Below are 26505 nucleotides of genomic sequence, written 5' to 3' on the forward strand. Positions count from 1 at the left end.
TTTAGGCTGTCTTGGTAATAAAAGATATACTAACAATTGACAATATTTATTAGCTATTCTTGGGCTAAGTTTGGCAAAGTTCTTTTAAAAAGGTACCAAAAACATTAATTTAAATATTTATTTGGACAAAGAATTTGTTTTTGAAAAATTTTCCTTTTATATTACATCACAGCGTTAGAAGCTTCTTTATGAAGTTTAACAAATGTTTCTGAATGTCAGGTTTAATTGTTCTCTCCTCAGCCTCTGGGTTCAAGGCCACCCTGGCCAGTGGTCACTCCCATCGTAGGCTTAGGAGTATGACCAACATGTGCTTCGTATCATGTCAGATTTTATTTATCTAACATTATATGCCACCATTATGTTGGTCAGTAAGGCCATTGGTTAACATATTATTAAGGTAATTTCAGATAGTGGTAAGTTCTAAGAAGAAATAGGCAATGAGGGCCTATTTGGGGGTGGGTAGGTACTTTATTGGGGTTGGGAAAGCTGGAAAGAGTTAAAAGAGTTTTCATTGGGAGAGCCAGGGATTGGGCTGTGGATCAGCAAATGAACACTGTTGGAAGGCTGGCAGAAGGCTAGTGGATCTAGCCGAAGGAGGAGAGGGTATGGCAAGAGGTTGACACTGGAAGAGTTTGGGTTTTATTTTGAGTGCAGCAGAAGTGACACACAATGGGATTTCTGTTGTTGATTCCTTTGACTATCCTGTGGGTTTGTGGTTTGAAATGGGGGAAGGATGCAGACTAGAAGCAGGTATACCTATTAGGAAGCTATCTCACAGGCCAGGTAAAAGACTTCATGGACATGAGTGAAGAGAGCATTGAAATGAATTCATGGTCTGATTTGGCTTATATTTTGGAGGGGGAACCGGGAAGACCTGTTGATGGAGTGGATTTCAGATGAGTGAAATGGATTAATCAAAATTGTTTCCTTTTTAATTTGATCATCTGGATGAATTAAAGAGATGGAGATGCCTTGAGGAGGAACAGGTTTAGTGGGAGATACCTAGTAGAGATCTGAGTGAAGATGTCCGAGTGTTTAGCTTGGAGGTGGTGGTGGGGGAGGTCTAGCCTGGATACAACTTGGGCGTTGTTACCATATTGGTGTTACTTAACCCCAGGGTTGGATGAGACCATTCAGGGAGAATGAGCATAAATGAGAGAAGTACACTCAAAACCAAGTCCCTTGGGATGTGCCAGCCATGTAGAGGTTGGCCAGATATGAAGGAAGAAGGCAGAGAGACTGAGTCTCAGAGTTTGGGAAGAAGAAAAAATGGAAAGTCGAATGAGGCTTAGTGAGAAGATGGTATCTGGAGAGGGTGGGTGTGATGATATTGAAAGGTCAGATGAGGAGAAGGGTAACCATTGGATTTGGTGAGACGACAGCAAGGCAGTGGAGGGTGGAGCTTGGCCCTTGAGCCACAGTGTTCTGCTCCACCATTCAACAGTGTTGTAATCTTGCTGATTTACCTAACTTCGTTAAGTTCTAGTTTCTTCTGGAAGTTAGGTGTAATTACAGCATCCATTATCCTGCAGATTAAACAAGTCAGTACACAAAATGCACTTAGATCCATGTCTGACCTGCATTAATCATAGCTGTTAGCCATTACTGTTAAAGTGGTCTTTGGTGGCCCTGTAGAGAGGGAATTCCTATGTCGGATTTACCTTGCTGTGGAAACGCCTCCCTGCCTCTCCTCACCCCACTCCACAGACATACAGCACATTTCAGGGGAAGGGTCTGACTTTGAGAGGCATGGTTCCCACCAAAGACGCTCTGACATTACATTCTGGAAATATTCATGTTTGGTGAATGCTAAGGTCATATGTAAATCCTGCCTTTGAAATTTAATCTTTTTTTTTTTTTTTTTGATCAGTAGAAAAAGATTACCGCAGTATAGCATAGGTTTTATAGTCAAACAAACTTGGTTTTGTTTCTCAGCTCTACTAATTATTAACTGGGTCTTTGGACAAGTTATATCTTCACCTAGCCACCTGTAAGATTAAGTTGATTATGTACTACACACTTCTCCAGGTTTTAAATAGTTTAGGCAATTGTATGCAAAGGGTCTGACATTGTTTGTGGCATAGGGTAGGCTTTCCATGAAAGATCACTGCAGATCATATTTCAATATTTTCTATTTTCATTGATAGAACTGTCATGTTGTTTTATATCCACTAAAAATGTTTCCAAAGAATTTCAGTGCTGCAAAGGTTTTAGGACCTCAGATACCCTTGATGCTCTGAGGAATGGGTTTGCCTTTAGTGGCATTCCTGGTCTGTGCTGGGGGTGGGGGGTGGGATTTTTCTGTCACCACTGCCTTGGTCTTACTAAGATCTCTTCCTGGGAGCTGCTTTGTGAGAGGCACATGTGGCGATCCTCCTGGCTTTAGGAATTTCAAAAGGATTATTTTCTTCCTAGAAGAGTTGTCACTAAGGAGTCCATTGGAAACTAGTAGGAACGTGAGAAGCGTTCCAACTTTTAGCCACACGGAGGACTGTATTTCTGGGTCCAGATGCTGCCTGGTTTGGTTTGGTTTGGTTTAAAGCTATATTATCTTTTGAGAGTTTTTGCCTAGTATTTTTGTCTTTTTAAAATTTGTCTCATTTTGCTGTTAGAATCCAGTAGTACCAAAGATAGGGATCGTAGCTGAGCCTAACCCAGTGCCAACATGTGGTGGTCACTTGAAAGATGTTATTTGAGAGAAAATAATGAACTGCTTCAGTCATTGCCTTTTCTGTTCTTCTTTGGTCTAAGTGTGTAATTGTATGAAAGAAAAACACGAAAGTTTAAAAAACCTTTAGAAAGTGTGTTCTAAATAGCTGTCTTCAAATGCTTTTTCTCTTTGTTCATTTTTTTCAGTTTTATTGGATAGTTGTTGATTTAAAATGTATGTAATTTTCACCTTAATACGTTTTGAAAAATGAATGTAATTGAAAATATTGTTTCAAAAGGATGTTTTAAAGAAAAAAGTAGTAGTAAAAGAGCACCCAAGAATATATGAGATGGAAGATACAAACCAAAGACAAATGATGCTGCCTCCTATTTACCGTCAAGGTTCATTTGGATAGATATGTACTGGATCGGGGAAAGTGATGGATAAAAATAGTGCTTCAAGCCCAGTGGAAATCTTTCATTCCTGGAAAAATACAGGATATATTTTTTAAAATCTTTTAACAATATAATTTATCAATAAATTTTATTTCCTACAGGTATAATGTGAATACAGGTTTTTATTGGTTTTAAAAAGTTTATATTAAATTGACAGTCCTATGAGGGAAGGATATAATATTATGTCTTGGTTTTTCTCAAAGTGTATGGTTTACAGAGTCTTACAGTATAAGTAGCTTACAGGAATTGTGTTCTAATTATTAAGAAATTGAGTCACTAAATACATTTAAAATTTGTATGTTAGCTAGCCATCATATCTTGTTGAGGGGCCTTAAGGAAATGATCAAGCAGAATGCAGTCATCTTATTTAAAATGCATTTAAATGTATGAATAGACCCAGAAGCAAATAACCTAGCAAGATATCTGCTTAGTGTCCAGCAGCCTTGCAGGAGTTAACGGTAAAATTTATCAGACATCAATAGTTTATTGAAGAAATACTCCTTTTTGCTTCATAATTTGCAGAAGGCTACAACTGTCACTCATGATGTACTGCCTCTTGGAATTAGTCAATAGAGCAAACAGCAAGAATTGCTGTGGGCAGAAAATAAGCACTGTAATCATGACATAACTGGGGTCAGTGATTTATGGATTTCAATATAGTAGTAGCTGCATATGATTGAAAATTTACTAGGTCACTAGTGCACCAAAAATTTTATTCACAGCCTCCAGGCATCTTTTGAAATGTGCAACAAAATAAAAACCTCTGAACCTGTTTTGACACTGCAGACTCAGTGGATGACACGCCAGCCCAGTGAGTCTCATTTAAATGTAAATGTGTCATAAACTTTTGTACCATACTCTTTAAAAACATCAGCTACTTGAAGGGATGATGTATGTGAAGCTGATTTACATGTTGAAGTAGTAAAATAGGACCTTTTTATAATCAAGCTTTAAATTCTTTTATTTTAAAGTTGGAAGCTGAAGCCGTTCCTGAAGTATCTGAAAAATATGAAATTAGTTCTGTTCCCACCTTTCTGTTGTTCAAGGTAAGGATAAAGATGGCACAAGAGATCCTGCATCTGTCATGGGCCATGGGGCTCTGTCTTGGTTCCTTTACCCTCTCCCCTGATCCCTAAACATTTGGCACTTGGTTGTTCCTGGCCTTGCGCTGCCTTCATGTAGTCTCCTTGTTTGCACTGATGCCAAAGGTTGGCCTGGGGATCCTGCAGAAGTGATGTGTGCTCTGGAGGTCCAGCAATCAGAGTTGAAACTTGTAAAGAACAGTCTAGATATTTGTCTGTAGACCCAAAATGTTCCCTGAGTTGGGTAAAAGTTGGTTGCTTATGGCCAGTGCCTGGACATAATGGAACATGTGGCTGGTCCTGCTTTGATTAATGACTCTCTTAGGAAGCAGGTGCAAATCTGTGCTTCAGGGCACCCCAGAGTGTTACCACCGTTCCCCCCCAGTACCGCATTTATACTTAGTAATAGATTCATCCCTGTGAGGGTAGGGAAATCTTTTCTGTTTTAGGTTAGACTCTGATTTGGTTTGAGTTTGAGGTATAGTGATGTTTTCCTTGTATGTTTCCCAAACGGGGGGAAAAAAGACAATTATGTATTTAAAATTGAGATGCATCTGGCAATTGGTAATCAGGTTTTTAAAAACATATCTAATAATAACATTGACCCCTTTAAAAACTGGCTTGTGCTATGAGTTCATATTTGTTATAATTTGGGAGCTTAAAAGAGATGATGAAAAGCTGCTACACATATTATAAATGACTTTTTTAACTTCAGAATTCTCAGAAAATTGACCGATTAGATGGTGCACATGCCCCAGAGTTGACCAAAAAAGTTCAGCGACATGCATCTAGCGGCTCCTTCCCACCCAGTACTAACGAGCATCCTAAGGAAGATCTCCACGTTCGCCTGAAGAAATTAACTCATGCTGCCCCTTGCATGTTGTTTATGAAAGGAACTCCTCAGGAGCCGCGCTGCGGTAAGAAGCTGCTTTCACAAAGACACACAAAATGGGTGCTTCACCAGCGCAGGGTGTGGCCCAGTGCCCGTCTGTTCCCGCTGTACTGTTCATCTTATGCTTGTGTTGAGATAACTAGAAAATCAGGAAGGTCGTAATTCCCACTGGCATTCTGTAGTGAGGTGATGAGAATTAGTTTGCACCACAGACACAGAGAAGGTTGGAACCCAGAGGCTTCATAGAAATACGTGATTGGAGGTTTTTGCTTTATATACATAAGTACCCAAAGATGGGGAGGCTGCTCAGGTCACCTCGAAGCGGAGTTGGGTTTAGATTCCAGCCACCATGTGTTGTCACCCGAATGGGCTTTTGTTTCCTCAGTTCCCTTTGCTGTTAACAGTTTCCTGTCTGTCTTGGCAGTCTCTCTTTGTTCATGTAGTCCAGATTCAGCAGTTTAAAAATTGACAGACGTTTGGTGGCATTCCTGTGTCTCCCCTGCACTTTTGCCTTCCATTTTGTTCTATTGTTTATTGGTGCTAATAATTGAAAGATTCTGAATTCTGTGGCTTTATAGTCACTCTTATTTTCTATACATATATGCTTGTAATTTTGTCCTTAAGTGAGTTTTAGAGTTTATTTGACCCCTCTGGTATTGGGTTTATGGTTATTTTCTTTTTACTATGCCTAGTACAACATTATTATGCTTCATAATTGAGCATTTAAATGCCTTTTGATGATGCTGTTGAGAATCTGAGAGTATTTGTTTCAACTGTACAGTAGGGAGTTTATTAAGATAGGTGGCAGTAAAATTCAGTGTGCTATTGATATGATTACTGCATGTCCAGTGTGACTTTATAAAAATAACTTAGCTTCCAGTGTAGATTTAATTGTAAATTCTTCCGTGTGTGGTTAGCAAATTACATATTAGATTATGAAAGTCTAGTTTTAAAAATAGTTTTGGGTGCCTGGGTGGCTTAGGCAGTTAAGCATCTGCCTTCGGCTCAGGCCATGATCCTAGGGTCCTGGGATGGAGCCCCCTGTTGGTGGGGCTCCTTGCTCCAAGCCTGCTTCTCCCTGTCTCTCTCTCCCTCTCTCTCCCTCTCCCCCTGCTCATGCACACACACGTGCTCTCTCTCTCTCTCTCAGTCGAATAAATAAAATCTTTAAAAAATTGTATAATTTCATGTTGAGTCCTATCTTAAAAAGATTAAGAAATGGTTCCTTTTTTCCCTCAGTTCTACTTGAAAAATGTCCTTGCTAGTATTTGTGTATCAGATAATGCCTGCTATTTATAGGTCAAAAACCTAACTTAGTCTCTACTAGAGTTGACTCCAGATAGCAACAGTGGTCTCTGTGGTGGTTGTTTTTAATAGGAGTTGCAACTGGTTTACTTTCTCCTATCAGGCAGGAAAATAATTTCTGGTACTTTATGTGGTGACCTGATAACAGGGACTGACGCCATGAATCTGATGGGTTTTATTCAGTGTCTTCCTTGACATCTGAAATGCAGCTGACCTACTGTCATGTGGATGAACCTGTATGATGGGTTATACACAGTAAACCTATGGTAAAACCAACAGAGTATTCTCTCCTTTGGAATTGAACAGGAGCAGTCTCTTACTCCTTCCTGAATGATAACCTAACAATAGACTGGCAGGTGACAAAAGTATAGTTTTGGAAAATGTGCTAAGGCAGAAGGGTAGGCAGCGCACTGGGAAGCAGGGTGGCCAGATGTCACGGCCGGTGAGTCAGATCCTGACACCACCTTATGCTACCTGCCCCAGTGGCTTAGATCCAGGTCAGAAGCTCTCCCTGTACCTGCAGTCCTCCCTTCGGTGGTGGTGTGGTTGGAGCCAGTCTTGAAAATCCTTTTCAGATCAGATGTATGATTATTCAAATAAGTTAGAATTGCACTTAGAAAATAGTCATTTTTCTGCTTACCTTTTATTTCATTAGACTTAATTTGTGGTGTATTTCTAGCAGTTTGTATGTTAACTATCTGCCATTTAGAAGACTATAAACAACAAGGTAGAATAAAAAAAAAAGCTTTACAATATGTCAGAACAATCTGAAAAACAGAGTATTATAGACTTTTAGATAAAAGACATAATTAGGGAATTCAAAAGAGATTTTTAGATATATATTATTTAAGTTATAGTTTCATTCCAAACAAGTACTTGCTTTATAGTTTTTTTTTTTTAAAGATTTTATCTATTAAAGAGATTGTGTGTGTGTGGGGGGGGGCGGTGGGCAGGGCTAATATCAAGCAGACTCCCCTACTAAGCACATAGCTCAACATAGGACCTGATCCCAGGAGCTTCAGATCATGACCAGAGCCGAAATCATAAGTTGGACACTAAACTGACTGATCCACACAGGCTGCCCCCATTCTTCATAATTTTTATGACTACATTTTTAACAGGCTTTTCTGTTTTCCTGATACCTTGTTTTCTATAACAACATGTCTTTCTGTCAAATACAGTAAATATGTGACATTTGGTAAATAGATCATTTTAGAATGTAAGTATTCTTTAAAAAAATATCTACTTAAGGATCAAGTAGGAGATATTTTTGTTGTGATTATACCCTGCCACTTCCTTCAGAGCACCCCCGGCTCTGTTTTCCCCCTTCTCTGTGCCCTGCTACACACTCTTTTCATCTCTAAACTGTTCTCTTATATAGGAACATACTTGACTTTCACCCTTGTCCTTTCTGAGCCTGCTTATTGGAAAAAAGGTTTTGTTCTTGTGTTGGCACATTAGAGACGAGATGTAGGCAAATAAAGAATAAAAGAAAGCAGCGACCGTTGGTGCTCATGAACACGGCTGGCCGGTGTTTCCATATTTTGTGCAGAATTCCTTTGGAAGGCCCTTCCGTTAGGAGCACCCAGTACCCCTGCTGGGCTACCATTGTGGAGTAGGACTATGGTGATTTTTGGTTAGCTGGCCCCACCTTGTTTTCAGTTAATCAAAAACCATGAATGAATGACATTTAAATTTTCCCTTAAGGAAACCTTGAAAGCCATATCAGGATCTGCTGTGGAGCTGGCTGGGTCTCAGCCTGACTCTCGCGTGCCTCACACCCCGTCTTCATTGCTTTTACTTTTGGGTTCTACCAGCAGAAATGTGTCGTGTATTATGAGCCTGACACGTTGATATGGTGTTAATCGTCAAAGAATTAGATTATTCTTATTCTGTGTTCCTCAGGAGGACAGGAAAGAGAGGGCTCTCATGTTTTAGGCAGATTTTCAAGAAGGACCGAAATGTACATCTTTTTAAACCGAATGTTAAATCCTTGAACATGCAGGTTAATTAAGTTATTTGGGAATTCTTGTATCCACTTCAGTTAACAAAGCTTTTAGCAAAGCAAAGGGTATTTGAACCATGGGACAGACCTTTCTTCTGCAGTAAAAGTCATCTGAATGGGGTTTTCTTTTTTAGATCAGACACAAGCATTGTAGGTTCAAAAGTGGGCTTCAGGGTTTTATCGTGACTAGATAGTAATGAAATGGCCCAGTTAGGTGTACTATTCACGCCTCCTGTCATGAATACAGACAACTGCAGACTGAAGTACTGGTTCTCTGGCAGCTAAACATGGTTTTTCCACTTGTAAATATTTTTATTGCATGCATGCATTTTTCTTTAAAAAAGTGTATAAATACTGTGTTATTGGAAGGAAGCCTTTTCACTCTTTTATCCTTAAGCATAACATTTCCAGTCTGCCACTTTAACCCTTAAAAACGAAACATTACCCATCAATCTTTCTAGTCTGCATGTAATTGCCTAAAGCTAAGAGAAAGCTTTTCCTCAGCCAGTTACAGTAGAAATGAGTTAATATATTGGCAACAGAATAACCATCAGCAATCAGCCGTTAGCTGTTTACTAATGAACTCCCAGATGAATGAAAAAAATTTCAGAATCAGTGTTTTACTTCAGGCTGTACATGAACTTAACACTTGAGTTGTAGGAAAAGCAACTTATATGCTGTACAAATAAATACCAGTGCTTCATCTCAATAAACTGTGGATCTGAAAAATGTCTGCAGCTCAGTAATACATCCAGGTTTTAATAGTAAAAGTGCTTTTGCATGACATCAAAGTGAAGACTATTCTTGCAATTAATCTTATACTAAATTTTATGATTTGATTTTATTTCAAAATATCTGCTGATGCTGTGAAATCCTACAGGAATTTTGCACCTAAAGAATAGGTAATTTTCCAGTGAATTATTGACTACCTTTAAAAAGAAGGATGGAACGTGAACGAGTGGATTGGTACAAAGTATTGAAAAACAATTGGGAAGAATTAGCTTATGGAAAGAAAAATATCCTCTTTTCAGACAAGACTAATAGATTTATAAAAGACTGATACACTTATTCTTCAGTACTAATGTGATAATAAGAAAATGATGTCAAAAAAGTACAGGACAAAAATGTGTCACAAAAGTATAATAAAATCATGGAACATAAGAGTGTCACTACAGTACAGTAAAAAAAAAAAAATCACATACTTTGGGGAATGTAAATAGTTTTTAAGAAGAGACTGTCAAGTTATGGTACCAGTTGAGGTCTGTTGACAGTGCCTATATAACAACAGACAAGACAGCTTTGAAATTCAATGTACCAGTTTCAACTGCAAGAACACATTCCTCCTTGACTTTTAACGTATTCTATTAAAGATGGTAAAAGACTGGGAAGTACTGAAACAGGCACACAGGACTTAGTAGTACAAGGGCAACAGAAACCAAACAGTCGGGTTTCCAGTGTGTGCAAGGAGTGGTTATTGACAACTGGTGTGCTGATGCTTAGAGAGTCACAGTCAGCATAACAGGGGAGGGGCTCTCTGGGGCATCCAGGTCAGTCCCCTGATGGATGGGGAAGTGCAGGGAGGGGATGTGGCAGTTCAGGGCTCAGCTCTTGGTCTCCCTGGTGGGTGGAGTAGGTGCCAGGGTTTTTGGGCCAGCATTATTGCTCCTACGATAAAAAGTATGCCTGAATATTAAGAAGTACATTGATAAATATACATAGACTTTTAAAAACTCACAAGTGTGTTAAACACTAAGCCATACTTGAACACATGGTATAGTTCAAGGTCACATAAGGGGTTCTTGGAATTTTTTCTCTTTACATACTGTGTCGGCGTGCAAATTAACGGGTGAAACAAAGGCAAACCCTGTGGTCAGCAGCTAGTGTGCGCTGTGTAGGAATTTGAAATCATGGGTATGAGAGAGAGAAGCTAAATTCTTGATTTTCTTTTTCTTACGCAGGTTTCAGCAAGCAGATGGTGGAAATCCTTAACAAACATAATATTCAGTTTAGCAGTTTTGATATCTTCTCAGATGAAGAAGTTCGCCAGGGCCTCAAAACCTATTCCAACTGGCCCACCTATCCCCAGCTCTACGTTTCTGGAGAGCTTATAGGAGGACTTGATATAATTAAGGTTAGAACTGAGAAGTCTGTATCTGGTAAAGCATTTTCATTTACAGCACACTTTTCTAAGTGTAGTAATGAATCTAGAGTGTAAATTCCTTAAGAATATTTGTATTTATGAATATGAACCTGGAATAGATCTAATTATTTCTGATGAGGTTGTTGATATTCTGTATTACTGTATGATTCCGGAGATTTCTGTTGTGAATGTTTTCTTAAACTTACACATGTGTTTATTTCAGGAGCTGGAAGCATCTGACGAACTAGATACAATTTGCCCTAAAGCTCCCAAATTAGAGGAAAGGTAAGTGTATTCAAAGTTTCAAATAGTCTGCCATTTATTACTTTAAGTATATCTCTTAATTCTTGGTTTTTGCATTGCTTTTTCCATATAGAAGTCGGGGATTTGTTTTTGTATGTCAAGGTCATAAATAGGTTGTTTGCAGTCAGACTAGCCATGAAAACTTGGGAAGGTCTCATTTGCACTGGAGAAATTTTTACACCAAATTAAAGATTAGGTGGAGGATATTCTTCGTTATTTATAGAAATGTCATTGTGTCAGTGGAACAACTCAAGTTTACTTCTTTCTCTGTGTTTGGGAGCCGGGATCCAGTGGTCCTGGTCCTCAGGTTTCAGAAGCAGTCGCTGTTCGTGGCATCATCAGAGACGGAGTGTGAGGGGTGCCTAGTGTGAGGAGTGCAGGCTATGTGTGTGTTACATGTGTAAACACTTCAGGGTTTCACGCTGTCTTTTTAACCATGATAACTTAGAATTCAAGGAGATTTTGGAGCTGTGAAATTGGTCTTTGTTTTATGAAGGATCTCAATCAGCTTTTAAAGATTTTGTCTTATGGAAATTTTGGACTTTGGCCTGTAGGGAGGCTTAAAGGGATTTTTATTGTAATAAATTTGAATTAATGTAGAGGTTTAAAGAATTTATTTTGAAATACATCAGCATATCAGCCATTCATAGTTGGGGCTTGAGTCTGTGAGGTGAAATTTCCTCTTGTAATTTTATCACCATTCAGCATTTTGAGAATCACTTGAAGTGTTTAATAATAAATAGCTCATTTATTTATCCTTGATTAGTAAATAGTATCCCATATATGTCATACTGACTTGTAAGTTCCACATTTTCTCAAAAGATTTATATCCTTTCCTGCCTTTTTGATAGGACAGTGATGCTTCTAGTCCCTTTGTTGACTCTAGGTCCCCAGTTGTGTTTTTTTAGGGTTGGGGGAGGGGGTAGAGGGGAGAGGATCTCAAGCCCACTCCACGCCCAGTGCAGAGCCTGATGCGGGGCTTGATTTTGTGACCCTGAGATCATGACCTGAGTGAGACCAAGAGTTGGATGCTCACCGACTGAGCCACCCAGGTGTGCCCCCAGTTGCATTCTTTGCTGTATAACCTGAGTGGCTTGTGGAGGTTGTACAGCCTCAGGAGTTCGCTGGGCTTTGTGTGTGCTTACATCTGCTTTCAATCCAGTTTTCTGTCTTGACTGCACTTGCTGTTGTTTGTGTCTCTGTCTTCATCAGATCTCTCTCTTTTCCTAATGTGCTGTGTCTATTGCCTTGTGGCCTCAGACACCAAAGATAACTGGCTAGAGTTACAGAGAGATCTTGTAGAGGGATATATCATTGTGTTTTGTGTAATCATTTAAAGTGCTGCCAGAGTGCATAGAGCCAGAGCTGGAGTTCCTGGGTCTGGCCTCTGGGTGGGACAGAGGGACTTGTTTCGGTTTTCTGGGTCCAGATTGTTGGGTTACTTTAGGTGACTGATGACAATTAGCACCATATTCTTTTCTTTTTCTGAGAATCAACCCAGCGTACTCTCTCCAAAGTGGATGTGACATAGCTGTGAGCGTGAGTTGTGGGTTTCATTTGTGATAACTTTGTTCTCTGAGGAGGTGTTGAGCAGTGAGAGTGACCCACAGCACCAGTGGGAGGAAGATGGGGTGACTGACCACCATGGGGCTCAGAGGGTCTTGGGTAGCCCGTGTCCCGATGGGGACTGTCCTGAGATGGGTGACTGAACTTCAGGCTATATGCAGACGCTCCTGACAGCAAGTTAGAGCACGGGGTTTGAAGGCTTGTAGAAAATGGGAAGCACAGAGTTAGGATGGGAGCAATTGATTTGAATAGCTGGTGTTGGTTGGTGTTCCAGCACTTGCCAGTTCCCCTCCCGGCATGACCTCATGGATATCGGGGAGTGTGGAGCTGTGTGCGACCTCATGGTAAAGAAGGCAGCACACAAGATCTGGTTTTGGAAGTTGTGGGTGGGCTCTGTATACAGGCCCCTTCTTGAACAATTCCTTATTGAGTTGGTTATTATTATTTTTTTAGTGCTGTGAGTTGATGGGCTTGAATTGCAACTCGAAGGAACATTCGTTGCCTTAAAAGCCATATTGTGTTTTATGGTGGCTCAGGGAGAGAATGAAATAAAGGAAAATGTCAATGCATTTGCTTGTTTAATGCCACTCAGAGCTGTGAACTATCATCCTGCTATCCCTCAAATATGCATGTTACTCCTGAAGCGGAGCAAAAGTGGTGTTTAATAATTGAGCTGAGCCATTTTATATCAATTTTCTCTCTTTAGGCTCAAAGTACTGACAAATAAAGCTTCTGTGATGCTCTTTATGAAAGGAAACAAACAGGTAAAGAACTCAAAAATGGTTTTATTTGTAATTTCTTTTGATGTTAACATCTTCAACAAGGGGACACTTAAATCTTTCTTCCTAGCTGTGGCTAATGAAGCTGTGGTGGCATCAGGAAGTTATCCAGGCCTTAATTGGTGCTTGTGGAGATCAAACAAAGTAATCTACATTTTGCTTGACTTTATCATCAACATCTCAGTGGGGTGCATTTCTTTCTGCTGCCAAACTTGGTCAACACTGTTCACTCTGTCCTGGTTCTGTTAGTTGCTATCCTGTCACCATCCGACTGAGGCCATGGGCTCATGTAATGGGCAGTTTGGTCCCAATACTTCTTGAGTAGGGGGAGCCCCAGAGCTCTCAGGGTGCACAGCCTTAGATCATCCTTTAAGAAGTCAGCGATGGAGAAATAAACCCCATGGCATCGTGTGTGTTCAGCATGAGTTTGAGGAATGAGTGAAACAGTTTGGCAGTTCTTATTTATAATGAGATGGTTCCTGTAGCTTTTTGGATGATGGTACATATTGGTTGTGCATCATTTTGAGTAGCAGGTTTGATAAATCACTCCTACCAACAGTTTGAGCAAAACTGATGATCGTTTGTATTTGGACTGGAACGGAGATCTCCAGACACCAGGTTCTGTTACCTGCCTTTATTCTCATCCAGCTGTGGAGGTGGGCAAGGTGGGACAGCATGGCCTGTTTTGGAAGAGCAGAGGCTACAGCCCTGAGAGGCGAGGCTGAGGGGGCAGAGGGACTAGCGTTTACATTCCCTGTTGCCCTGGCGCTGCGCAGGCATTTGGGCCCCCTGCGTAACCTCCCCAGGCTTCACTGGCCCATGTATGAATGGATGGGGTGCTTCACAGAGTCACCTTGAGAATGAGGTTGAGAATAACTAACTAGTGTGAGAGTTAATATAAGTGATATGCTGAAACTAACTAGTTTACATAACTGGTCAGTGTAACTGTTATGGTGAAGGTAATGACTAGGAAACTGGTAGGTAATAAAGGTATCTGCATGCTGGGATCACTAGGTTAGGACCTAAATTGCTTGACTAGTTCACCAGTTTTATTAAAATAGAGGAAATGAATACTTCCCAGTTGTGATATAGTTTCTGTTTATATTGTGTTGGTGATTATTTAAAACAGATTTTTATTTTTAAAACACACATTTTTCTAGGAGCCCAGCCAGTTTATATATGTCTTGGGAGCAGAATCATTTGTGCTGTTAAGTTTGTGTGGTACCTAGTCTTTTCCACTGGATTGCTGGGATTTGGGGCCTGATAGAAACGTCTAACAGTGTCATCGCCTCAGAAAAATTAAAAAAAAGTCTGGTACTCTGTAATGTAAAGATAAATTTTTTAAAATGGGAGTGACCGCCTAGTTGGCAACAGGAAGATGATGATCCTAATCACTGCAAAAAGGTTAAGTGAGGTGAGGTCGTCTGTAGGAGTGAAATGGAGATCAAGGCCCGAACTCTGTAAAGCATCAGGGTTCCACTCAGCAGAACCTCTGACCAGAGACTAAGGTACCAGGGCTCATGCCCTCTCTGGTGGTTAGAGCCTAAAGTGTGCTGTCCCCGTGACAAACATTCCATGGGACCATGCCAGTAGGCGGAGTGGAAAATATAATACTCATTACTGTATCTTCACTCTTCACTCATTACTGTATTTTTTCCCCTAAATTTAGGAAGCAAAATGTGGATTCAGCAAACAAATTCTGGAAATACTCAATAGTACCGGGTACGTAAATCTTGTTTTCAAATAGTGTAAGAAATTTGACTTTTCAGTATTGTCATTGATGCCTCTCAGTTGTTACCACTGTATCCATGTTTTTATTTACTTTTGCTACAGGTTTTTTGTGAATGCTTTAACTTTGATGGTAATAGGATTTTCTGGCCAGTGTCAACGGATTGGTAACATAAAGAAGCTTCTTAAAAGGGGATCATTGAAATAACTATTTGTTTACTTTCCCAGAGGAAAGTCCTTAACACACACAAAGATATTTTAGGGAAAGTATATCACAGGTTTTTAATTTTCCTTAAAAATTTTTTTTGATTCTAAATAGTTTATGAGATGGATAGAGCACATGTGAAGGGCGTTATGTGCATCTGAGAAGTGGGGTGAATTAAATTGCTGTGTTCATGGTTTTAATCTTGTCAGTGATGATGCTGCCAGCTAAGAAAATTGTGTTGATTTTTCTGAGTAAAAACAAAAACTTTTTTTTCCCTCAAAACTCCATATTGTATAGAATTTATCAAAATGTTTTGGCTTTTTTCCCCTTATTATCTCATGATAGCTTTTTTTTTTTTAAATATTGTAAGTATTTTAGCCAAAGTTTGAAATAGATTAACTAAACCTATGAAGTTATGGGAAAGGTAATGTTTTGAAATATTTAGATATTCATAGGCAGGGTTGAAAGTAGTCAGTTGAGTAGTACATGTTAAATATCACTCTAGGGACATAAAAAGCAAAATGATTGATTTCTTCAAAAGAAGCTTGTGACATTTCACAGAGAGAGAGTCTAGAGAGTCTTTTGTCGTTTGGCCTCTAGGCTGCCCCTTCCTCACTGTGCCCGAGGACATATGGGAGATGGCTGGTTTCTGGCCGTCAGTTATTACAGCCCCCTTTCTCCGTCATCCCTCTGTGACAGCTCCCCGGCATGATACACGTAGTTCACCTGTCCCTAGTGACAGTGTGTCCCCTTGGCGTGTCCCTCCACAAGGTTGTGATGGTACGACGGCATCGGGCCATTTCATTTCAGCTCATGTGTTTGGTGGAAAGTCTCCGTAACTTTGCATCTACCCCGTATCTGTCTGATGCTGTTTGGATTTGCAAGTCCTGGTTATCCCAGAGCAGAGAGGCGGCTTTGGGGACAGATGGAGTGCTCCTGGCTGCAGGCTTCCTTCACAGTCGGCTCTGCCACGAGCAGGGCCGTGGGAACCTCTGTGCCTCTTTAGCTTGAACACAACGTCATCTTGCTAAGAGCTATCAGTCTGTGGAGAAGAAGCTCCTGGCTTTTTATTCCTGCCCCCTGCACTCTTACACTTACTTTTCCTTCCTGGCCCTGTGACTCGTGCCTGCAGGGGCTGTGTATGGATTGTACATTGAGGTTTGAAGGAACCTTTTTTACAAGGAACTCTTAGGAGATGCCTTGGCGATCATGATGACATTCACACATCTATGGGCGTGTGGGCCTGGGCCCCCTTTGGAGCCCCCTCGGAGGTAGTTCTGTAACTCATTATTTTCATCACACTGTTCAGTTTGGGATCTGCCTCCTTTACTTCAGTCTGAAGGGAGAGTTCCATTGGATCTTTTTGTTTTAATCTTCTTTTGCTCTTTCAGATATTCCTGTTTTGGTACTTGGTGCTGAATTATCCTGTCATTTTTTTTTTTTTTTTTTGACTGTTTTCTGTAGCATGGACAGTTTTCTTTGGAAACTTGTCTACTAAGTAAAGATTTCCCTATGACAGTGGTTTTGGTTTTATAGAAACCAAAGTTTATTTTTTATATGTGGCATTCTCTTTGGCCAGTTTTTAGGACCGCACATACACCCAGTGTCCCTGTGGGAGTCCTACATTCATACTCCTTCCTTGACCACCTGATAGTGGCATCCTTCCCAGCAGATATGGTTGGGTTTCCGTGCAGCAGTGAATGATTTTGCATTCATTATACAAGTGGTATTGATTATTCAGCATCAGGCCGTACCACTCTCCCTGTGTACGCATATGGACAACAGCATGTGTGTTCTGAAATAAGTTTGTTTTCATGTGAGAAAGCACACCTCCATAAGGTAGCAATTGTTGGCAGTGCAGTTGTCCTGGCTGGTGAGCCTCTGGGCCAGCCATGGGTGTCCATGGGCATCAGAGCTGTTCCCTTCTGCTCCCTGAGCAGCTTCTACTAGGTCAGAAGCAGCAACCCCAGGGATGAGGGCTGGAAATGCCGTGTTAAGTAAGGATAGACTTGTGTAAACTTTGGGTACAAGTCTAACCTGGGGGTTGGCACACTGCAGCTGCCACCTACTTCTGTCAGTAAAGTTTTACTGGCACATGGCCTCACCCACTGTCTTCCTTGTCAGGCTGCTGCTGTGCTATGTAGCCCAGTAGAGCAGCTGCAGCAGACTGTGGCCTACAGAGTCTACATGTTTACTGTCTTGCCTGTTCAGAAGAAGTTTGCTAGTCCCTGTCTAGCCCAGTGTTGTAGAGAAAAATCCAGATATATTTGTGTCTTGGGCTGAATTGTTCTGTGTGGTACCAGCAGATTGAGAAGTAAAGTCATGTCCATTTTCCACAGTAAATGTCAGTAGCAACCAGTTTATTTTTCTTGACAATTTTTAAAACACCAAGTAGGTTTTACAATTTTTGTTTAATAAAACCATTTCCTATTAAAATGTTTTCTCCTTTTTATAGTGTCGAATATGAGACATTTGATATATTGGAGGATGAAGAAGTAAGTTCTGTGTTTTATGTTTCTTGTCCTTTGTCTTTAGTTTACTCATTAGGGTCCAATAGTAAGGTTTCAGAGTTCCTCTTGTTTCCATAGGTCCGGCAGGGATTAAAAACCTACTCCAATTGGCCCACGTACCCTCAGCTGTATGTGAAAGGGGAGCTTGTTGGAGGTCTGGATATTGTTAAGGTAAGGTTGGAGTTTATCGGGTACCTTAATGATGGAAAATATTGGTATGTTCAAAAATTATAATTTTAGGGGAACCTGGGGCTCAGTTGGTGAAGTGTCTGCCTTTGGCTCAGGTCATGACCTCAGGGTCCTGGGATCGAGTTCTGTGTCGGGCTCCCTGCTCTGAGGGGATTCTGCTTCTCTCTCTCCCTCTGTACTCCTACCCCTGCTTATGTGCTTTCTCTCTCTGTCAGGTAAATAAAATCTTAAAAAAAAAAAAAATTGTAATTTTGTATTGAACAGTGACTGTGGGGCTTCCTTGATTCTTTTCCTTCCTGGCCTCCTATCACTTCTGACCCTGTGTTACCATTTCTGTGTCTGTAGTACTGGTTAGAGAACTTTCTCTGAGGTCAGATGTCTGACGTTATAAGTGGAAAATAAGTAGTAGGTAACTGCTTCTAGTTCTGTTTTAAAAGAAGTTTTAACTCCTGTTTTTGTAATGAGAGAGGACTCCAGCCCAAGGGTGAGTGACATCGGCCCTGTGCGCCAGGACGCTTTGTCAGCACAGGCTGCGCAGCCTGTGGTTGTAACTCCTGCTGCCTGTGTTCCCCACTTGACATCACACTTTGTAACACAGTGAGTGAGGCATTTTTCCTAGTAAACTCGCCTCATTCTTGGAGGAGAAAAAAAGGTTTAACATAGTAGCTCTCGAATAGCCCTGAAGCAACAGAAACACGTCTGCATTTGTTATGTTATATATACTTTTTATTTGTTTAAGACACAGACAGTCTTCAAACCCCAGATACTCCCGAGCCTGTTGTTGTCTGAGTATTTTATCGCCTGTACCTTAGCCATTGCTAACTCTTGGGAAGATAACGATCAATAAATCTCATTTAATTCTAAAGCTGAGCTTCATGGGCCACTTCTTTAGGTCTGTAACAGGATGTTATAGGACTCTTGCTGTTCACCTGCTAAACACACATGTGGAAATTTGCGATACTGGTAACATCTTCCCCTGAGAGGATAGCTGGGGACAGTTCTTCGGTTTTGCCCCTTTGGGCTGTTTCTTGCAGAACTGAGCTCTTCATCTTTCGTCCCCTGGAAACATGAGTGACGTTCTACTTGATTGAGTTCTGGCTGGCCTTTAGGAGCATTGAGGGTATTTTTTGTTGAATGGTTGAATAAAGGAGTCACCCAGTATTCAACGACTCAGCCAATTTAGTGTTGTGAGAAAAAGCGGCTGATGAATAGTACTCCATGCCCAGTTCACTGGTGCAGAGTATTTGTGCAGAGTGAGGATGTTTGGATCAGGTGAGCTCTCATTAGCTGCAGTGCCGGTTAGGAGGGTCCCACAGCGTTCCCGCCGTGTGCCTTCGTGCTTAGGCCATCCGCCCAGCCCTGAGATGAGGGGACCCCGAGCTAGAGAAGTGGTGTCACAGCTGTGGAGTCCAGGTTCTGCCTGCGGGCGGCGGGCCTCTCCTGGCTGCCTGCGCTCCGGGTCATGGGCTCAGAAACACCCTGTCTGCTCCTTTAGTGCAGTAGGATGTCTGCTTGCTAATGGGTGATGGTAGGAGAGCTCTAGACCTCGCCGGGTGTTGTCTGGATTTGTGTGACAGAATCACACCTGTTAGGGTTTAACCAGAGAGGAGCCAAATGGATTTTAGTGGCTTTATTATAAAGATTGATATTCATGCTGCTTACTAATGACCTGAAAATTTGCATCAAATGAAATGTTTATCTCAAGCTAGAAAGTCTCATTTTCCATTTATTGTCACATTTTAAATTGGATAGCTGTGTTCCAAATTCTGAATCTGAAAGATAGCAGAAAATATTTCTGGATTTTTATATCTTTTTTTAAAGTGGTTTTTGGCCTTTTCACATACACTTTGTACTAGTACTGTAGCCTTTCCAGCTTGGGTTGGCATCGTGATGCCTGTGTGCCACCCTTGGGCCTGTAGGTGTCCTGTGTATTGCACTTGAGTGGACTTGAACATCCCATTGCTGCTTTCTTCCACATTTGTGTTTGCACACCACTCACCATTGTCCCTCCTGTTTACTGCTGGTGTTTAAATAGAAAGCGTCATTGGGTTGCTCGGATTGCCTTGTGCGTTAATGCTGAAATACCTGTTGGTTTTTGAGTGCCTTCTACCTTCAATTTTGTAATCTGATGGCACACTCAGTTTTTATGGTGTGGTATTTGGTTTCCGTGTGTTGGTAGACTGGAGTTTCAATCCAACACACAGGCTCTCGGATTTGGATGCAATCTGAGATGGTTTGGACGCTTCCATTTTTTTGACTTTACCTATACGTGTTATTTTTGTTTTCTGTTTTTGTTGTTAGGAACTGAAAGACAATGGTGAGCTGCTGCCGGTGCTGAAAGGGGAGAACTAGGGACTGTTATGCTCGGTGCCCAACTGTTACAGGAAACACTTCGTCACGGTGGGGACGCTCATGACTCTGTTCTCAGAGACTGCTGCTCACCCAGTTAGAGTCGGTGTATTCCACAAGCTCGTGCTAAATTCATGTATGTTTTGTTTGTTTTTCACCGAACACAATGCAATAAACATCTTCAAATCCGATTAAAAATACTTGTGTAAAAAAGCTGCATTTTTTTTACAGTGATGTTAAATATATAGTAATCTACTTTAAATTTCTTTTCATACTATGTGGGAATGAAGCAGCTGAGAAATAGGCAGGCTTCAGAAGATGCAGAAGGAGGGTGATGGCGTCTGAAATGCATAATCGTAGTTAGAACAGCTCATAGACCAAACCAGTGGCTCCCCTCAATGGCCAAAGATCTCCTTACAGCTTGGAAAAATTCATCTGAAAATTTGTTTCTGAAAGCATCCCTGCACATGGCCCTGGTGAGATTGCAGAAGCAACATAGGGCTCTGCAGATTCGGAGACTCATTTCAGAAGGTAGCAGGGGCATGGTGGCAAGTGGCAGCTCAGAGGAAGATGGGTTCTCATGAGTGTTTTCCTACCCTCATGTGCTTCACGACAGGGAGAAGATCTGGAGGCTGGGGCAGAAGGGGGGCTGGGGCAGAGGCATGAGAGGCTCTCAGTTTGGGTTAAGCACCACAATTTATTTTAATCATTATATTGAAAGCACTGATTTAGCCCTTAAATAGGCTGAGAGCATCCTGAGGTCCATGAAAATTTCAGTAGGAGTTTTGATCCTGAATCTCACATATTTACAGAATAGTTGCTCATTAGACTTTTGGGCATGAATTAAGGTGGTGGCTGGATTTGCCTCCACGGCTCTTAGACGTTTTTCAGTGCTCATGACACATGTTCCCTTTATTAGATTTCCCCAGTCTGCCGGTTTGGGTGGTCGAGGCTCCACAGAAATGTCTGGTGGTGGTAAGGAAAGAGGTGCAAAAGTCAGCGGCTTCCACGAGAAGAAACCAGAGTGAACTTAGCCTCTCACCGGGGCACGAGCACCTGGGTGTCCCTGTGTTCCATTGGACTGTGTGGAGGAGAGAGCTGACTTCTGTTGTATGTTACAGAGGGGAGTCTGCACAAAATCCCAAAGGTGGACATGGCCTTCTCCCATCCTGTCGGAGGATGCCATCCTGATGGCTTTCCTTGCCAGCGTGTGTAATTAGAGGGGGCTTCTTTGGGCACTGGGCCATGAATTTCTTTTTTCCATTTAAAACAAATCATTGCATAAGTGAAACCTTTAAAATGTAGATGGAAATGGAATTGTAACAAACTATTAAGCCGTTGGTGTTGGGGATGCCATGAACCACGGAAGAACAACAGTGCATAATTTTCTCGTATCTTGTGTCCCATGCTGAAAGCATCACATAGTGCTTTTGTGACGTTCGTTCTGTCTGCAAGCGCCACCTGCCAAACAGGTCAGCTTTTAGCTTCACCTTACCCTAAGCAAGAATATCTTTGTTATCACAGATTTGATAAGCTCATTTTTTTTTTCCTAATGCATATTTAAATAAATACAATGCATACGTTTTAGCAAATGCTCATCTCCAATTTGGGAACCACCGTTCTGGCCTAGGATGGTGGTTCTGATAACGTGAATGCTCACACAGTGTAGGATGACCTTCCCTTCCTGCAGGTGAATCTTGCATGATGCAAGACCTCAGTGGTGTCATCCTTGGTTGAGCATCACAGTTTGAGTTAGGGTGAGTGTTCAGTATTTGGGGAGTTGTCACTTGGTTAAATTCTGTAAATGGTTGGCTTCATCGGCTCCAGGAATGTTGGAGTGGCAGTGTGCATATTTCTAATAGGTGTTTCCAGCTAGACACTGGGAAGGTCAGGGATCTCATTCCTACACACCGGTTTAGGTATTCCTAACCTGGTTTCATTAAGATATACTTTATGAGCAAGGCAAGTGATTCTTGGGCCCCACTGAACTTCAAGTTCTGTAGGCAGTCCCAGGTCTTATTTTGTAATAAAAATGGAGACTACCCTTATAGTAATGTTATGTCATTTTTATTTTTTTAAATTTATTTTTATTTATTTATTTATTTATGATAGTCACACACACACAGAGAGAGAGAGAGGCAGAGACACTGGCAGAGGGAGAAGCAGGCTCCATGCACCGGGAGCCCGACGTGGGACTCGATCCAGGGTCTCCAGGATCGCGCCCTGGGCCAAAGGCAGGCGCCAAACTGCTGCGCCACCCAGGGATCCCATGTTATGTCATTTTTAAAAAATATTTTTATTTATTTATTCATGAGAGACACAGAGTGTAAGAGAGGCAGGGACACAGGCAGAGGGAGAAGCAGGCTCCATGCAGGGAGCCTGATGTGGGACTTGATCCCAGGACTCCAGGATCACGCCCTGGGCCAAAGACAGTTGCTAAACCACTGAGCCACCCAGGCGTCCCAGTTTTGTCAAAATCGAAATCCTCTCTCCGATCTATAGATCCTAGGGAAGGTTACTCCCAGGGCTTGAGAGATGGTTGAGCCCACAAGGTAAGTGACTGTGTCATTGGGATGTTGCCCTGTCCAGGCTTTGTTGGGAGAGACTCCAGGCAGGTGCTGTGGGAGGGTTTTAGCGAATTTGGATGTTTCAGAGGGAGTAGGGGTATGTGTGTGGGTCGCAGGGCTGAGCTGCACTGCAGTTGGAGGCGCACTGATAAGCTTTTGCGGAGCAGGGCCCTCTGCAACCCCAGCTCTGTCTGTTAGCTGCCTCCCTGTGCTTTTGTCTCTCTGTAAAATGGAGCTCATCGTGGGGGCCCCAAGGGGCTTTGGCAGGCGGTTACATCTGCAAGGTGCAGGGGACAGCTGGCCTTGTGACTGGCCTCTTGAGCCGCATCATCAAGACCGCCCTTCCAGAAAGGCCCAGAGGAAGGCAGTAACTCCTCTTCACTTGTGTGTCCAGGCTAGAGTTAAGTTTCTTCCCAGGGAAGTGTTCTTAGGGATTTGGCATCTACCTAGGGAGATAAGCTTCTAGGAATGGACACCTCCCCTGCTCCCTTTTAAGCTCTGATTTTGTTTCCTAACCAAAAATGGGGAAGAAAACCCAAACCAATGAGAGGAGTTGGGAATTCTGTGCAACAAGGAACTCAGGATATGTCAAGACCAGCTCAAGGGTGCAGCTGTAGGGTTGGAGCTGGGGTCCCCATCCAGGATTGTGTGTCTCAAGGCCGAGGCCCCCTGCTGCCGTGAGGCCTCCCCAGTGAGGGTGCACAATCCCACTGCCTTACGCGTGCGTGTGGTGAGGAGCGCGGGCTGCTCTCACTGGGGCTGCCCCTCTGCCTGCGTCAGGACAGGTGACCCTCCCTCCCGCTGCACCAAGTGACTCCAGGTCCGAGGGTTGAAGGAGGCCTCACGAAGAGAACAGGATGGAGGGTTGGCTCTGCCCACGTGACAGCTTAGACGGTTCCATGTCCCGTGGGCCAGGTGAGGCATGTGGAGCCACGAGGTGCTGGCCTCCGCCAGGAACTCCTGGTCCCATCCGTCTTGACTGATGGCTGAAGTGCTCAAAAAGGATGAAAACCACGATTTTCCATTTTCAGTCTGCAAAAATCATATTGAGGAGTTGGAAATTGAGATAGATTTTTTTAAATGTTTTTTTTTTTGTTTTTTGAGATTGATTTTTAAAAAATAGTATGCTTTCATAACTTGAAAATCTCATTTTAATAACTTAAAACTAGTTATACTAGTCATATGAAGTTTAATTGATCAATAAAACAACTGCAGTCCATTGGAAGCTCCTGACTTAGGTCATCATCCCTCATCTCCTTGGAAAGCATCATACAGATGGAGACGTTAAAGGCTTAAAATTGAAATATGGAACAATTTCTGATTTAATTTTTAATTAAAATCTGTTTTCTTAAATTTGACAATTGGTACTTGTTACCAAAACCCAAACTTCTTTTTCCTAAATAAAAGCAATTTGGTTCTGGGCACCTGGGTGGCTCAGTAGTTGAGCATCTGTCTTGGGCTCAGGGTGTGACCCTGGGGTCCTGGGATCGAGTCCTGCGTTGGGCTCCCTGCATGGAGCCTGCTTCTCCCTCTGCCTGTGTCTCTGCCTCTCTCTTTCTCTCATGAATAAATTAAAATCTAAAAAAAAAAAAAAATAACTTGGTTCTTTGCAGACAAACTCCTTCTTTATATGTGTGTTTCAGATGTTGGGTTCTGGGAATGGATAGAAGCTGAAAGAACTGATGCCTCATTCCCTGGAATGGGTAGTTCCAGAGACAGGTTTCCCTTGCTTCCCTCTGCACGGAGCGAGTTCTGGTTTGAAGGGAAAACACGGTTGCTCGGGGCCACGTGCTCGCTGCTGCTCGACGGTAGGGTGACACGCTCACCTGGGCTTGCTCCGAGTCCCCCTGGCCTCCCTCCTGGGCATCGGGGCGTCAGGAATGCTGTGGGGGGTGGCGGGGAGCACAGTGGCCCTGCGTGTTACACGTGTCTTCACGCGCACACCCCATTACCCCGCTACGCTCCTCCTACGCAACCCAAGTGCAAGTGCAAGGACAGAGTCGAAAGGATTTCAAGGTGGCAGAGCACGAGGCCAGCGTGGCGGGGGAGCAGGGCTGGGCGCTGACTGCAGGGCCGTGGACCGTGGGGATGGGTCCCTGAGGCCGGTGCCCTTCCCTAGAGCTGCTCTCAGCCTCTTAGCGCAGCCACCGCCCTGCCAAGGATCCTCCTCTCCGAACTCCGTCCACACTGTTCACTAGAGAAGCGGACGCGTAACCCCCTCCATCCCCCGCGTGCGTTCCTGTGTCGGTGGTTCAGCGCCACACTCGCCACTGTGCGTGTCAGGCCTGCCCGCGATACCGGACACGATAAACCACGAGGTCTCACAAGCACGCTGCGTGGTGGCCCCGTCAACCCTGTGGACGCTGGCCCGGGTCGCACGGTACCAGGCGGCCCTGCATGTGGCCCCAGGGCCTCTGCCTGCACAGTCCAGCCTACCGCCCGCCCACTCTGACCGGCTCCGTCCTCCCTGAGCTGGGGGCCGGGGCGCTGGGCAGGGCGGAGGGCAGCCTGTGCGCGCCCCGGCTGGGCTGCGTGCGGAGCTGGCATCGGAGGTCGGGGCAAGGGCCGGCTGCTGCTCCCACTGCGGGGGAGGGGGACTGGTTAGCACGGGATTGCCCCCCTCGGAAGGCCGCGCGCTGCGAGGACCCAGGTCCCGGGGAAGCAGAGTGGGGGAGCCGGGGTTCAGCCGAGGCGCCGAGCCCGCGCCCGCCTGGGGCACAGCGAGTGGTCATCCTCCAGCTAGTGCCCGGCTCAGGGCGGAGATGGGGTCCTGGGCCTCGGGGGGTGGCTTTGGCACAGGGCTCCCCGGGTGTGGTCAGAGGGAGCCCTGCTGCTCAGGGCAAGGCTTTCCTGCCTCCTGCGGGAGCTGCTAGGTCCCGGGATGGGTCACGGGGGTCATGCCCTGGGGCCGCCCAGGAGCAGCCCGACTCTGCAGTGACCCTCTACTCCTGTGTGCAAGCAAGATAAGAAGCTTCTGCACAGCGAAAGAAACAGTCCACAAAACTACAAGACCACCTGCAGGATGGGGAAGATTTGCAAATGACACATCAGATCAAGGGCTAGGATCCAAGATCCATAAAGAACTTACTAAACTCAACAGCCAAGAAACAATCCAGTCATGAAACGGGCAGAAGACACGAACAGACATTTCACCGAGGAAGGCACAGACACGGCCACCAAGCACATGGGAACGTGCCCCGCATCTCGGGCCACCAGGGAAATACAGATCCAAACCACACTGAGATCCCACCTCACCCCAGTGAGAACGGGGACAATTAACAAGGCGGAAACCACACATGTTGGCGAGGATGCGGGGAAGGGGAGCCTCTTGCACTGCTGGTGGGAATGTGACCTGGTGCGGCCACGCTGGGAAACTGGGGGGAGGTTCCTCAAAGAGGTAAAAATAGTCCTGCCCTACGACCCGGCAATTGCACTGCTGGGGATTTACCCCAAAGATACGGATGCTGGGACACCTGCACCCCGATGTTCATAGCAGCAGCGTCCACAGTAGCCACATGTGGTCTGTGTGGACAGTGGGATATTCCTCAGCCATTAGACACGACAAACACCCCCCATTTGCTTCGACGTGGATGGACCTGGAGGGTGTGATGCTGAGTGAAGTCAGTCAGTCGGAGAAGGACAAACATCACATGGTCTCATTCATTTGGGGAATATAAAAAATAGTGAAAGGGAATAAAGGGGAAAGGAGAAAAAATGAGTGAAAATATCAGAGAGGGAGACAAACCATAGGTGCCCCCTAACTCTGGGAAACAAACTAGG

At 43.4% G+C, this 26505-nt stretch overlaps 1 protein-coding gene across 1 annotated transcript in view; it reads left to right on the top strand.

Annotated features, from left to right (window-relative positions):
- Positions 1 to 20356, top strand: part of GLRX3 (glutaredoxin 3) — a 30973-nt gene extending 10617 nt beyond the window's left edge. The window contains exons 3-11 of the mRNA XM_072740430.1: positions 4077 to 4151; positions 4903 to 5104; positions 10348 to 10520; positions 10753 to 10814; positions 13105 to 13162; positions 14847 to 14899; positions 17566 to 17605; positions 17699 to 17791; positions 20111 to 20356. Coding sequence (XP_072596531.1) covers positions 4077 to 4151; positions 4903 to 5104; positions 10348 to 10520; positions 10753 to 10814; positions 13105 to 13162; positions 14847 to 14899; positions 17566 to 17605; positions 17699 to 17791; positions 20111 to 20161 — 807 coding nt within the window. The 3' untranslated portion in view covers positions 20162 to 20356. The remainder of the gene's footprint in view (positions 1 to 4076; positions 4152 to 4902; positions 5105 to 10347; positions 10521 to 10752; positions 10815 to 13104; positions 13163 to 14846; positions 14900 to 17565; positions 17606 to 17698; positions 17792 to 20110) is intronic.
- Positions 20357 to 26505: the final 6149 nt, after the last annotated feature.

This window comes from Vulpes vulpes, chromosome 15 (assembly GCF_048418805.1).
Source record: "Vulpes vulpes isolate BD-2025 chromosome 15, VulVul3, whole genome shotgun sequence".
In the NCBI taxonomy this organism is placed as follows: Eukaryota; Metazoa; Chordata; class Mammalia; order Carnivora; family Canidae; genus Vulpes; species Vulpes vulpes.